The following is a 13295-nucleotide window of genomic DNA, read 5'->3' as shown; positions in this document are numbered from 1 at the left end:
TTCAACTTTTACGGGCACGTACGTACTTATTACATGAACTTATCCCCTTCAGATAACAGCTAATTGCCTATTTGTAAAACGCAAGAATTGATTAAATAAGTTGGACCATGGAGAAGTCATCTACACTAATAATAGATTATTAAAAAGAAGATACACTATGTGCAGACCATACAATTACGCAGAAGGGCAAGATAGATAAGTGACGAAAGTGCTGGCAAAAAAAAAACATTAAAATTGAATTAAAATGTGGATATACCCTTAAGATGCCGGAGACTATGTTTCTCCGATCTTCTCTATAAATGTCGACCGTCTCAGCCACCACAATGTCACAACCCTCACCACCTCTCTCTCTCTCTCTTTCGATCTCGATAGTTCTCTCTCTTGCCTCGTCCTTCAACACCAATTAACACAACGTGAGGGTAAGAATGCGTACAAGTTTATAATATGATTTCAAATATATGATAGTACTTGCTTAAATGATTTGATTATTATATGTATATTAATTAGCTTAACTTCAAAAGTTCTTCTCTTAATTGGTTAAGTATTTAGTCTGAAAAAAAACTTGTAGTACAAATTTACAAAAGGAAAATTTATACAAAAATTTTACTTTTACTTCATGAAAACAGGAGAGACAAAAGCGACAAAGATGGCCGATCAGCAACTAGGAGTGCTAAAGGCACTGGATGTTGCGAAGACGCAACTTTATCATTTCACGGCGATTGTCATCGCCGGTATGGGTTTCTTTACGGATGCCTATGATCTTTTTTGTGTGTCCTTGGTCACGAAGCTCCTAGGACGCCTCTACTACTTCAATCCAGAGTCAGCAAAGCCTGGCTCCCTTCCCCCTCATGTTGCGGCAGCAGTCAATGGTGTTGCCCTCTGTGGGACTCTTGCTGGTCAGCTCTTCTTCGGATGGCTTGGTGACAAGCTAGGAAGGAAAAAAGTCTACGGTCTGACTTTGATCATGATGATCGTGTGTTCTATTGCTTCGGGTCTCTCCTTTGGAAACCAAGCCAAGGGTGTCATGACCACTCTTTGCTTTTTCAGGTACAATTATCACGGTCAAAACTGTTTTATCTATGAACATGAGATCATCCACATGATAGTTACAACCTCCAAAAACAAATGAAACAAAAAAATATTAATATTTGAACGGTTATGTATAGGTTTTGGCTCGGGTTTGGCATTGGAGGTGACTACCCTCTTTCAGCCACCATCATGTCTGAATATGCTAACAAGAAGACTCGTGGGGCTTTCATCGCTGCCGTCTTTGCTATGCAAGGTGTCGGTATCTTGGCTGGTGGTTTTGTGGCTCTTGCAGTCTCTTCCATTTTCGACAAACAGTTTCCATCGCCGACCTATGACCAAGACAGGGTTCTCTCAACGCCTCCGGAAGCTGATTACATTTGGCGTATCATTGTCATGTTTGGCGCTATACCTGCGGCCATGACCTTCTATTGGCGTATGAAGATGCCTGAAACCGCTCGTTACACTGCTTTAGTTGCCAAGGACATTAAACAAGCAACAAAAGACATGTCCAAGGTCTTACAAGTAGAGCTTGAAGTTGAAGAAAGGGCCGAGGACCCAAAACTGAACTATGGATTGTTCTCCAAGGAATTCCTTAGGCGCCACGGGCTTCCACTCCTTGGGTGTACCTCAACTTGGTTCTTGCTTGACATTGCTTTCTACAGCCAAAATTTGTTCCAAAAGGATATTTTTTCGGCCATTGGATGGATTCCAAAGGCAGGCACCATGAATGCTGTTCATGAGGTTTTCAAGATCGCTAGGGCTCAGACTCTCATCGCGCTTTGCAGTACTGTCCCAGGGTACTGGTTCACCGTGGCTTTTATTGATATCATGGGAAGGTTTGCAATCCAGCTAATGGGATTCTTCTTCATGACGGTATTTATGTTTGCCATTGCCTTCCCTTACAACCACTGGATCAAACCAGACAACCGTATTGGATTCGTGATTATGTACTCCCTCACCTTTTTCTTCGCTAACTTTGGACCAAATGCAACCACTTTCATTGTCCCTGCTGAGATCTTCCCAGCTAGATTAAGGTCCACATGCCACGGAATATCAGCTGCGACAGGTAAGGCTGGAGCCATTGTTGGAGCCTTCGGGTTCCTATATGCGGCTCAATCACAGGATCCAGCCAAGACAGACGCAGGATACCCACCGGGTATTGGAGTCAAGAACTCATTGATCATGCTTGGTGTTATCAACTTTATTGGTATGCTCTTCACATTCCTTGTCCCTGAGCCAAAGGGCAAGTCCCTTGAAGAACTCTCCGGTGAAGCTGAGGTTGAGAAATGATTACTCCGTCATATTGTTAATATATATTTGTTATTCGTTTTCGTCATTTTAATGTTTCATTTTTTTTTGTGATATGATATTGTGCACCTCTACGTTTGCTTTTTGTTTTTTTCTTAGTGTGTAAGTGTAACCATTGATCAGTTTTCAAAGAACTCCTAAGAAGCAAATTCATGTTATGTTTATTACTGTAAAACAAGTGTTCGCCTCTTAACAACGGCTCATGTAATACAAATGAAAAATATTTTTATACTTTTCCATAACTTTATTCAAAATAGCATATATACATTTCTATATTATTAGTTTATACATATATAAGTATTTACTTGAATTTACATTAAAAAAAAAATAACAGTCTTTTTTTCCGTCAATTGCATCAAGTCAATTATCTAATTCACTTCTATTTGTTTGTACACTTGAGTTATAGCATTTAAAAGTATTGCTTTGCAAGTAGATACCAGTGGTTTGGAAGAAGTGGTACACTCCCCAGTCGACCAGTCTGTTGCGTCTGATGAATGGTCTGTAGTGTCACCCTAAAAAATGAGTCGTAGTCCTAGTAAGTCCTCTGTTTCACAGTCAACTATTCCCCCCATAGTGTCAGCGTCCAAGTTTGCTGTACTTAGTGTCTCAGAGGATGAGGAGGAAGGTGAAATCATGGAAGATGTTGCCATAGAAGTTGCTGGGAAACTTTCAGCTGCTGGCTCTGATACCATGGTTGGTGTGACCTCTGAGGATATATCGAAACAAAATGTGTCACAAACGACAAATGCCACAAATGACATGGGTCGTGGTGGATGTCCCCCATCGGCGAGAATCACTCAACGTAAGCAGAAGGAAATAGCAGAAGCTTCAACTCAGGCAACTAAGGTTAGCACCTCCGTTGCTTCAAATAAGAGGCTTCCTAAATGTACTTTTTAAATGATGAGTTTCTCATGGCATGTGCGGGGCTTCAACAAAACTATTAAACATTCCGTGGTCCGTGAATGGACTAGTAATAAGGAGATGCAATTTGGTTGCCTCTTAGAGACAAGAGTCAAGGAAAAGAATGCAGCTAGACTAGCAGCTTCCGTTTTCAGAAACTGGTCTTTTCAGTCAAATTATGAATATCACCGGTTAGTTCGTATTTGGGTGCTTTGGAGACCTAATGTCCGCTTAACTCTGGTTTTCCAAAGTGATCAAATTTTCACTTGCTCTATTCTGTTGGAGGGTGAATCAGAGGAATTTTTCTGTTCTTTTGTCTACGCAAAAAACTTGGTTGAGGAGAGAAGAAGTCTGTGGGAAGATATGCGCCATCATAAGGACTCACAGCTTTTTCAGGATAAACCTTGGATTTTAATGAGAAATTGAGTGGAGAAGAGCATTCTGGCTACCTCCATTCAGCTACATTGTCTCCGAGTATGTGTGAGTTTCAAACAAATGTGAATCACTGTAATTTGTCGGATATGGGGGCTCAGGGCTCTTTGTTCAAATGGTGTAATAAACATGAGGATGGTTTAATTTGTAAAAAACTTGACCGTGTCCTTATTAATGATGTGTGGCTCCACCGGTTCCCGCGTTTCAACTGTGTATACGAAATCTGGAGGTTGTTCTGACCATCTTCGTAGCCATATCCAGTTTGATGTGGGAACACTTGCTCTGAAACGACCGTTCAAATTTGTCAATTCTGTAGCTCTCTTGCCGGAATTTCTGCATGTTGTTAAGTCGTTTTGGGATGAGACTGTTCCTTTATTTCTCTCCACAACTACAATGTTCCGGTTCACTAAAAAGTTAAAGGGTCTGAAACAGGGGATTAGAACCTTGACTCGAGACTGTCTGGGGGATCTAGTTAAGAGAACACGAGAAGCTCACACTGATTTATGTGAAAAACAAGTTGCAAACTTAGCTCATTCCACGATTGATGCAATGCAGTACGAGGCAGAAGCTTATGCACAGTGGCAACAACTCTCAGAACTAGAGGAGTGTCTAATGAAGCAGATGTCCAAACTACACTGGCTCTAGTTTGGAGATCAGAATAATCGTGTGTTCCACAATGCGGTCAAGCTTCGGGAAAATAAGAACTCCATCTGTGAGATACAATGGGAGGATGGCTCTGTTGCCAATACTTCATCTGATATCAAACACGAAACGGCTAGGTTCTTCTCGACCTTTCTTGGTCTTAACCCAAGTAATCTTTATAGTCCCTGTTGCATTTCCGCTGCACTGATCACAATAGAGCTATGTTAATTCAAGACGTGTCCGATGAAGAGATCAAGAGTGTCCTCTTCTCGATGCCTGCAAATACGAGCCCAGGGCCAGATGGTTATACAAGTGAGTTTTTTAAGCAAGTATGGCCCATACTGGGGAAGGATTTCACGGTCGCCATACAATCATTCTTCCACAAAGGCTTTCTCCCCAAGGGTATTAACACCACCATTCTTGCATTGATTCCTAAAAAAGACGATGCACGGGTCATGAAAGACTATCGTCCCATCTTCTGTTGGAACGTCATATATAAAGTGATTTCTTAGATTCTTGCGAATAGCCTCAAGGTATTGCTCCTAGAGATCATCTCTTCGAATCAAACAGCCTTTGTAAAAGATCACATCTTCATGGAAAACGTCCTTCTAGCATCTGAACAGGTAAAATATTCTCACATGGATGACATATTTTCACACTGTGCCATGAAGATTGACATCTCCAAAGCATTCGACTCAGAGCAATGGTCGTTCTTGCTTAATACACTTCAGGCTTTAGGTTTTCTTGAAATCTTTATAAACTGGATCTGACTGTGTATCTCCACAGCAACCTTCTCAGTTCAGTTGAACAGTGAGTTAGCTGGTTTTTTTGGGAGTGCTTGTGGTTTGAGGCAGGGCTGTTCCCTCTCTCCATATCTGTTTGTCATCTGCATGAACGTCCTCTCTCACTTGATCAATAAAGCAGCAACAGAAAACAGATTTGGTTATCACCCTCGATGTCATAATCTTCTCCTTACACACCTCTGTTTTGCAGACGACCTCATGGTTTTTGCTGAGGGTACTAAAAGATCAGTGGAAGGGATTATTCAAATATTTGATGAATTTGCTCGATATTCAGGGCTGAAGATAAGTCTAGAGAATTCTACACTGTACCCAAACATGAAACTGTTGAATCTGCTATGTTACACCATCGAGTCCGGCGGCATAGAGTGGACACTCTAAACGCAGTGGAAACGCAGATCGCTGGTGTCAAGGCTAAGCGAAGACATGATATAGCTGATGTGCATCTGTGGAGACACACATCTTTTCCTAAGAAAAAATTCTCGACTCAAGACACCTGGCTCCAACTGCGCATAGCAAAACCTGTGCAAAATTGGGCGAAAGGTTTGTGGTTTTCTCAGGCAACTCCAAAATTTGCGTTTCTGACATGGCTTGGAATGCTCAACAGACTCTCCACGGGTGATAGAATGTTGAACTGGAATCAGACGGTTGACACCTCCTGCTCTCTCTGCTCAGCACCTTTGGAAACACGATCTCATCTTTTTTTCCAATGCCCTTACTCGCAACAGGTCTGGAGTAAGCTCACCTCTGGTTTTCTTGGGGAATACTCAACCTCCGATTGGGAGCTCATCAAGATACTCATCTCTGACTCAACACTTGACAAACATCCCCATTTGTTACTGCGATTTTCCTTCAGGTAGCACTCCACACCATTTGGCAAGAACGAAATAACCGCAGGCATGGTGAATCCCTTATTTCTGCATCCCAACTTGATCAATGGATTGATAGAACCATTCAGAACAAGCTTCTACTCATTCAAGGTTCAGGAAATCGTCTGTATGAAGATGTTCTCATCCTCTGGTCCACCACCAGAACATAAATTTTTGTATGCTTTGCTAGAAGGATTTTAAACTAGTTTACACTTGTTGTAAAGAGAAAACGATTTTTTATGAATAAAATTTTATATTCATTAAAAAAAATATTGCTGGATGTTGTCAAAATCTGATTTGGATTTATAATCTTGAAGCAATTGTTTTCCATTAAAAAAAAAAAAAAGCTCTTGCAAAAATATTGTGATGAGTTTTCACAAAACCTTAGTTTTTACGTATTCCAAAATAGTATATATACATCTCTATATTATTAATTTATTTATATATATATATAAAATAACAGTCTTTTTTTCCGTCAGTTGCATCTAAAAGTATTGCTGGATGTTGTCGAAATCTGATTTGGATTTATAATCTCCAAAGAATTGTTTTCTATTAAAAAACAAAAAAAAAAACTCTTGCAAAAATATTGTGATGAGTTTTCACAAAACCTTAGTTTTTATGTATTCCAAAAATCAACAAATTATTAAATCTGTCCTTTAAAAGCTTACGCTGTGCCACTTTTAAACTAAATCAAAACACGATCGTTCGGGGTTCGGTCTTGAAAAAAACTGGCCCAAACAAAATTACGAATTCCAGGACGGTTCGGCAAAATTGTTTTTATTTCTTTTCCCAGCCTAAAAATATCGTTTTGACAGACTTTACCCGGTTGTCGCATTGATCGACAAATAACAAATTGATACAGCAATACGACGCTGACTTTTGCAGCAACTGTATACTACTATACTAGTTTTAATTAACAAAAATGATTTGTTGTGATTGCTACAGCTATTAAAATAATGCACGTATAGGTTTTGCATTAACTGTAAAACTGCATTGTATAGTATTGATATGGAGTATATACCATGATGCATAAAATAAAATTGTAAACTACGTATGAATACATCAGCTTAGCCTTTTTTAGTGGGAGCCTTGTTACTTGATACTTGTGTGTAAGAAAATAATTATTTCTTACCCATGTATGTGGTCTTATAGTTAGTAGGTTATTTAATTGGGTTTGTTATATTTTATTTTTAATCATTTGGGAACTAAAAGAACAGATGTTAAGCTATATGTGAAGCTTATGCTTATAAGGACAAGTATTAAGCTACATGTCATGCTAAAGCTTATAAGAGAACAAGTGTGAAGTTGCATGTTGTGTTTGAAGCAATGCTAGACACTTGTTCTCACACTTGTCACCACTGTCTTCATCTCTACTATGATGGATGGTTGAGATTAAATTAGAAGACAAAACCCTTATGAGGAGTAAGGTCCTCTTCCCTCCTATAAATTGATGGTTTGCTCCATCACAAATCATCACAAGAACAAAAACAACACATAAAGAAAAGAGTTTATAGAAAAGGGGAGAGAAACCTTATCTTCCACCTAAAGATAATCTAAGAGTTTCTTTTCAAGTCTTCAAGCCAAGCCATTGAAAGAAGAAGAAACCATTCAAGGAATCATCATTTCTACAATGAGTGGAGGTATTACTTTAACCCTCTTTATGATTCTATTATGTGATTAATATAGATGTTTAAGATCTTGGGGTTCATGTTAAAAGTATGTTTAACATGTGGTATCAGAGCTTATGGTTATGAATATCTAATTAATCCATTAAGAATAATAGATTTATGGTTTAAAGAACTGAAAATTAAAGCGTTAAGTTATGATGTTTGTACACTTGAATTTTTGTTTGATTTAAGTTTCAAGTTACAATCTGTGTTTAAATTAAAATATATATATATATATATATATATATATATATAAGTGATAAAAGATTAGTTTATCTTAATGTGCATAATTAAAAAATTGATTTAACCATAATGGTTTTATCTTATAATGATTTGCACATAGAAAACCAAAATATTTAAATTTTGATATGTTTATGTATTAATTAGCTACCCACAGGTAGGCTATTGACATAAAACATGATCAATAATTTATTAGAATGTTTGTATATGAGTTAATTAAGTATATCCACAGATAGCTTAATTAATCTGATACATCATTCAAGAAAAATTTTCTGAAAGCTATGACATTAGGATATATTATAATGACTACCCACAGGAGCATTATAATTTGAAGTCATATGCATTCAATAATTATTGTTAATGTGTTGTTTAAATTTTGAGCCCCAATTAAAGCTTGTTATATCTCTAAATCGCAGCATCATTTCCTGCTAATTTGCCATCTATGGTCTCTACTGTTCCGATCCTCACTGGAACCAACTTCTCAGAATGGAAAGAGAAAGTTGAGTTCACATTTGGAGTACTAGATATGGATTTAGCACTTCGTGAAGAAGAGCCAGATCCCTTAACTATAAATAGTATTGAGGAAGAAAAGGCTCTCCAAAAAGCTTGGGAGAAAGCGAACAGATTAAGCATGATGTTTTTAAAAATGACCATAGCTAGCAATATTAAAACTTCCCTTCCAGATGCAGATAAAGCTATAGATTATCTAGCAGCTATAGAAGAACGGTTTAAGACTGCAGACAAATCCCTTGCAGGGAAACTTATGGCAGATCTTACAACCATTAAGTATGATGGGACAAGGTCTACGCATGAACATTGCATTGAAATGACCAACCTTTCGGCTAAACTAAAGAATTTAGGAATGAGTGTGGACGATTCATTTCTTGTCCAATTTATCCTAAATTCACTACCTCCTCAGTATGGACCCTTTCATATCAATTATAATGCAATTGATGAAAGGTGGACATCTAAGGAATTGGCTAATAAACTAGTCCAAGAGGAGGCTAGACTTGGTCGTGAAAGAATTAAAGTTTCCCATCATGTTCAAGGAGCTGGACCTAAAGTTGGGTTTAGGCAGAAAAAGAGCCATCAAAGAGCACAACCCTCAATGAACGATTCCGATCAAGTTAATCCGAAGAAAAAGGCAAAGAAAGATTACATGTGCAACTTTTGTAAAAAGGTTGGACACTTTCAGAAAGATTGCCGTAAAAGAAAAGAATGGTTCGAAAAGAAAGGTAATCCTATGGGTTCCGTAAACTTTCTCGAATCTAATCTTACTTATGTTTCTTCCAAAACTTGGTGGATTGATAGCGGTGCTAATGTACATGTAACGAATTCCGTACTGGGATTCATTACGATCCAGACCATAAATTCAAGTGAAAACTACTTACTGATGGGAAATCGAGACAAGGCACCAGTTGAAGCTGTTGGCACCTATCGTCTCATTTTAGATGGTGGATTTTGTCTAGATTTATATCAGACTCTTTATGTTCCATCTATTTCCCGTAATTTAGTTTCTGTAAGCAAACTTGATTTGGCTGGTTTTAAATCTACTCAAGGAGATGGTTGTTTTAATATATTTCTGAACTCTAAACGAATTGGTTCTGGAATATTAGTTGATGGTCTTTATATGTTAAAACTGGCTGATCAACCTTATGAGACACATCTCTCCTTGTATTCTGAAAGTAGACTTAAAAATAAAACATGTACTGATGACTCATATTTCTTGTGGCATAAAAGATTAGGACATATTTCTTATGAAAGAATTAAAAGATTGGTAAAAGATGGAGTCATTCCGAATCTTGATTTTACCAATAAGAAAATGTGTATAGATTGCATTAAAGGTAAGCAAACTAAACACACTAAGAAAGGAGCCACAAGAAGTACACAGCTTCTTGAAATCATACATACAGATATTTGTGGACCATTTGACGTTCCAACTTTTGGAGGTGAAAAGTACTTCATCACTTTTATTGATGATTATTCACGTTATTGTTATCTCTATTTATTGCATGAAAAATCTCAATCTGTGGATGATGTACAAGCATTCATTAATGAAGTTGAGAGGCAATTAGATAGAAAGGTGAAAATCATAAGGTCTGATAGAGGTGGTGAATTTAATTGCAGGTATAATGAAACAAGACAACATCATGGACCATTTGCCATACTCCTTCAAAAATTAGGAATTGTTGCGCAGTCCACAACGCCTGGTTCTCCATGGCCAGATGGTGTAGCTGAAAGGCGTAATCGTACTTATATGGAAATGGTTAGATTTATGATGAATCATGCTAACCTACCTATATCCTTGTGGATGGACGCATTACGTACTGTGGTCTATATTTTGAATAGGGTACCTAGCAAAGCAGTTTCAAACACCTTTTGAACTGTGGAAAGGCTGGAAACCTAGTCTGTCAAACCTCCAAGTTTGGGGGTGTCAAGCTGAAGTTAGAATATACAATCCACATGAAAAGAAATTGACTTCAGAAGGATCAGTGGTTTCTTTATAGGTTACCCTGAGAAGTCTAAAGGATATAGANTTATTCTGAAAGTAGACTTAACAATAAAACATGTACTGATGACTCATATTTCTTGTGGCATTAAAGATTAGGACATATTTCTTATGAAAGAATTAAAAGATTGGTAAAAGATGGAGTCATTCCGAATCTTGATTTTACCAATAAGAAAATGTGTATAGATTGCATTAAAGGTAAGCAAACTAAACACACTAAGAAAGGAGCCACAAGAAGTACACAGCTTCTTGAAATCATACATACAGATATTTGTGGACCATTTGACGTTCCAACTTTTGGAGGTGAAAAGTACTTCATCACTTTTATTGATGATTATTCACGTTATTGTTATCTCTATTTATTGCATGAAAAATCTCAATCTGTGGATGATGTACAAGCATTCATTAATGAAGTTGAGAGGCAATTAGATAGAAAGGTGAAAATCATAAGGTCTGATAGAGGTGGTGAATTTAATTGCAGGTATAATGAAACAAGACAACATCATGGACCATTTGCCATACTCCTTCAAAAATTAGGAATTGTTGCGCAGTCCACAACGCCTGGTTCTCCATGGCCAGATGGTGTAGCTGAAAGGCGTAATCGTACTTATATGGAAATGGTTAGATTTATGATGAATCATGCTAACCTACCTATATCCTTGTGGATGGACGCATTACGTACTGTGGTCTATATTTTGAATAGGGTACCTAGCAAAGCAGTTTCAAACACCTTTTGAACTGTGGAAAGGCTGGAAACCTAGTCTGTCAAACCTCCAAGTTTGGGGGTGTCAAGCTGAAGTTAGAATATACAATCCACATGAAAAGAAATTGACTTCAGAAGGATCAGTGGTTTCTTTATAGGTTACCCTGAGAAGTCTAAAGGATATAGATTTTATTGTCCATCCCATAGTACGAGAATAGTAGAAACCAATAATGCCAGATTTTTTGAGAATGGTGAGATTAGTGCGAGTGATAAAGTTCGTGATATAACTATTCAGGAAACTAGGGTTGATATTCCATTACCCTTAGTTCTGAATGTTGGGATTCCTAACATTGTTGAACCGTTAAACAATGAGGAAACCCCATTGAATGATCACACACTCCTTGATGAAAATCTTGCCAATAATGATCATGAAGCACAAGAGGAACCAGCATTAAGAAGATCAAATCGTACGAGGAGATCTGCTATTTCAGATGAATTTGTAATTTATCAAATAGAATCTGGAGAAGAAAACATTAAAGATCCGGTTTCTTATTCACAAGCCATGAAGGATGTTAATTCTGATAAATGGATTGATGCCAGTAGAGATGAAATAGACTCGATGGTTAAGAATGAAGTTTGGGACATCGTTCCATTGCATGATGGACACAAAGCAGTCGGGTGTAAGTGGATCTTTAAGACCAAATTCAACTGTAATGGCAATGTAGAACGATATATAGCCAGACTGGTAGCCAAAGGGTTTAGTCAAAAGGAAGGCATCAATTATAGTGAGACTTTTTCACCTGTGTCTAGAAAAGACTCTCTCAGAATTATCATGGCGTTAGTAGCTCAGTATGATCTCGAGTTACATCAAATGGATGTGAAAACTGCCTTTCTTAATGGAGACTTGCAAGAAGAAGTCTATATGCTTCAACCTGAAGGCTTCATAATCGAAGGTCAAGAAGATATGGTTTCCAAATTGAAGAAATCAATATATGGACTGAAACAAGCTTCGAGGCAATGGTATCTAAAGTTTGATGAAACCATCACGAAATTCGGTTTCAAAGAAAATGTTGTGGATCCATGTATATACCTCAAGATTAGTGGGAATAAGTTCATATTTTTGGTTTTGTCTGTTGATGACATCTTATTAGCCACTAATGGTCTTGGTCTACTACATGAGACTAAGAGTTATCTCTCTAAGAACTTTGATATGAAAGATATGGGTGAGGCATCCTATGTGATAGGAATTGAAATATTCCGTGATAGATCACTAGGAATTTTAGGATTGTCTCAGAAAGCATATATTGATAAAGTTCTTGAGAGATTTGGCATGATGATGTGTTCTTCTAATAATGTTCCTATGCAAAAGGGTGACAAGCTTAACCTTAAGCAATGTCCGCAGAATGAAATGGAACATAATGAAATGCAAAAGTACCCTTATGCATCTCTTGTGGGAAGTTTGATGTACCCACAGGTCTGCACTCGACCTGATATTAGTCATGCAGTCAGAATGTTGGGTAGATTTCATGAGTAACCTAGGACTTGCTCATTGGAAAGCTGCGAAGAAAGTTTTGAGATACCTAAAGGGAACAAGAAATTACATGTTGACATATCGAAAATCAACACATCCACAGATGGTTGGATTTTCATACTCTGATTTTGGTGGATGTGAAGATTCTAGGCACTGTACTCTCGGCTATGTGTATCTCCTTGGTGGAGGTGCCATTTCATGGAAAAGCCAGAAGTCAGAGTTGATTTATACATCCACCATGGAGGCTGAGTATGTAGCATGTTATGAGGCTTCTATTCAAGGAACATGGTTGCGGAATTTCGTGTCAGAGTTTGGGGTTTTGAATTTTGTTGACAAACCTCTAACTCTTTACTGTGACAATCAAGCCGCAATCTTCTTCTCTAAGCATGATAGGATATCTAAAGGAGCCAAGCATATGGAACTCAAATATCTATCATTAAAGCAAGATGTTAAAAGAGAAAAGTTTGTCATTGAACACATAGGCACTGAGCTAATGGTCGCAGACATATTTACGAAAGCATTACCTCCAAAGACATTTATGAAGCATGCAGAAAGTATGGGTCTGGAGGATAGCACTTAATTATGTTGTCTGATAATGTTTTAGCCTATTTTTGACATTTATAAGAGCTCTCTTATGACTTTTACATCTTCTATTCTGTTTCCAA

General features: G+C 37.7%; 1 protein-coding gene across 1 annotated transcript; it reads left to right on the top strand.

The window, feature by feature from the left end:
• LOC104725124 (probable inorganic phosphate transporter 1-3) lies at positions 296-2501 on the top strand. The gene is made up of 3 exons (XM_010443728.1): positions 296-419; positions 627-1047; positions 1167-2501. The coding sequence occupies exons 2-3, from the start codon at positions 647-649 to the stop codon at positions 2317-2319; spliced, it is 1554 nt and encodes a 517-aa protein (XP_010442030.1). The 5' UTR covers positions 296-419; positions 627-646; the 3' UTR covers positions 2320-2501.

The sequence above is a fragment of the Camelina sativa genome, chromosome 11, assembly GCF_000633955.1.
Source record: "Camelina sativa cultivar DH55 chromosome 11, Cs, whole genome shotgun sequence".
Lineage (NCBI taxonomy): Eukaryota > Viridiplantae > Streptophyta > Magnoliopsida > Brassicales > Brassicaceae > Camelina > Camelina sativa.
This window is presented reverse-complemented; position numbering and strand designations above follow the sequence as displayed.

What these genes read in the sequence shown, in the direction of transcription:
- LOC104725124 (XM_010443728.1), top strand. Translation starts at nt 647, where the DNA reads ATGGCCGATCAGCAACTAGGAGTGCTAAAGGCACTGGATGTTGCGAAG. An exon ending in ACCACTCTTTGCTTTTTCAG is followed by an intron (nt 1,048 to 1,166) that starts GTACAATTATCA and finishes GGTTATGTATAG; the next exon opens with GTTTTGGCTCGGGTTTGGCA.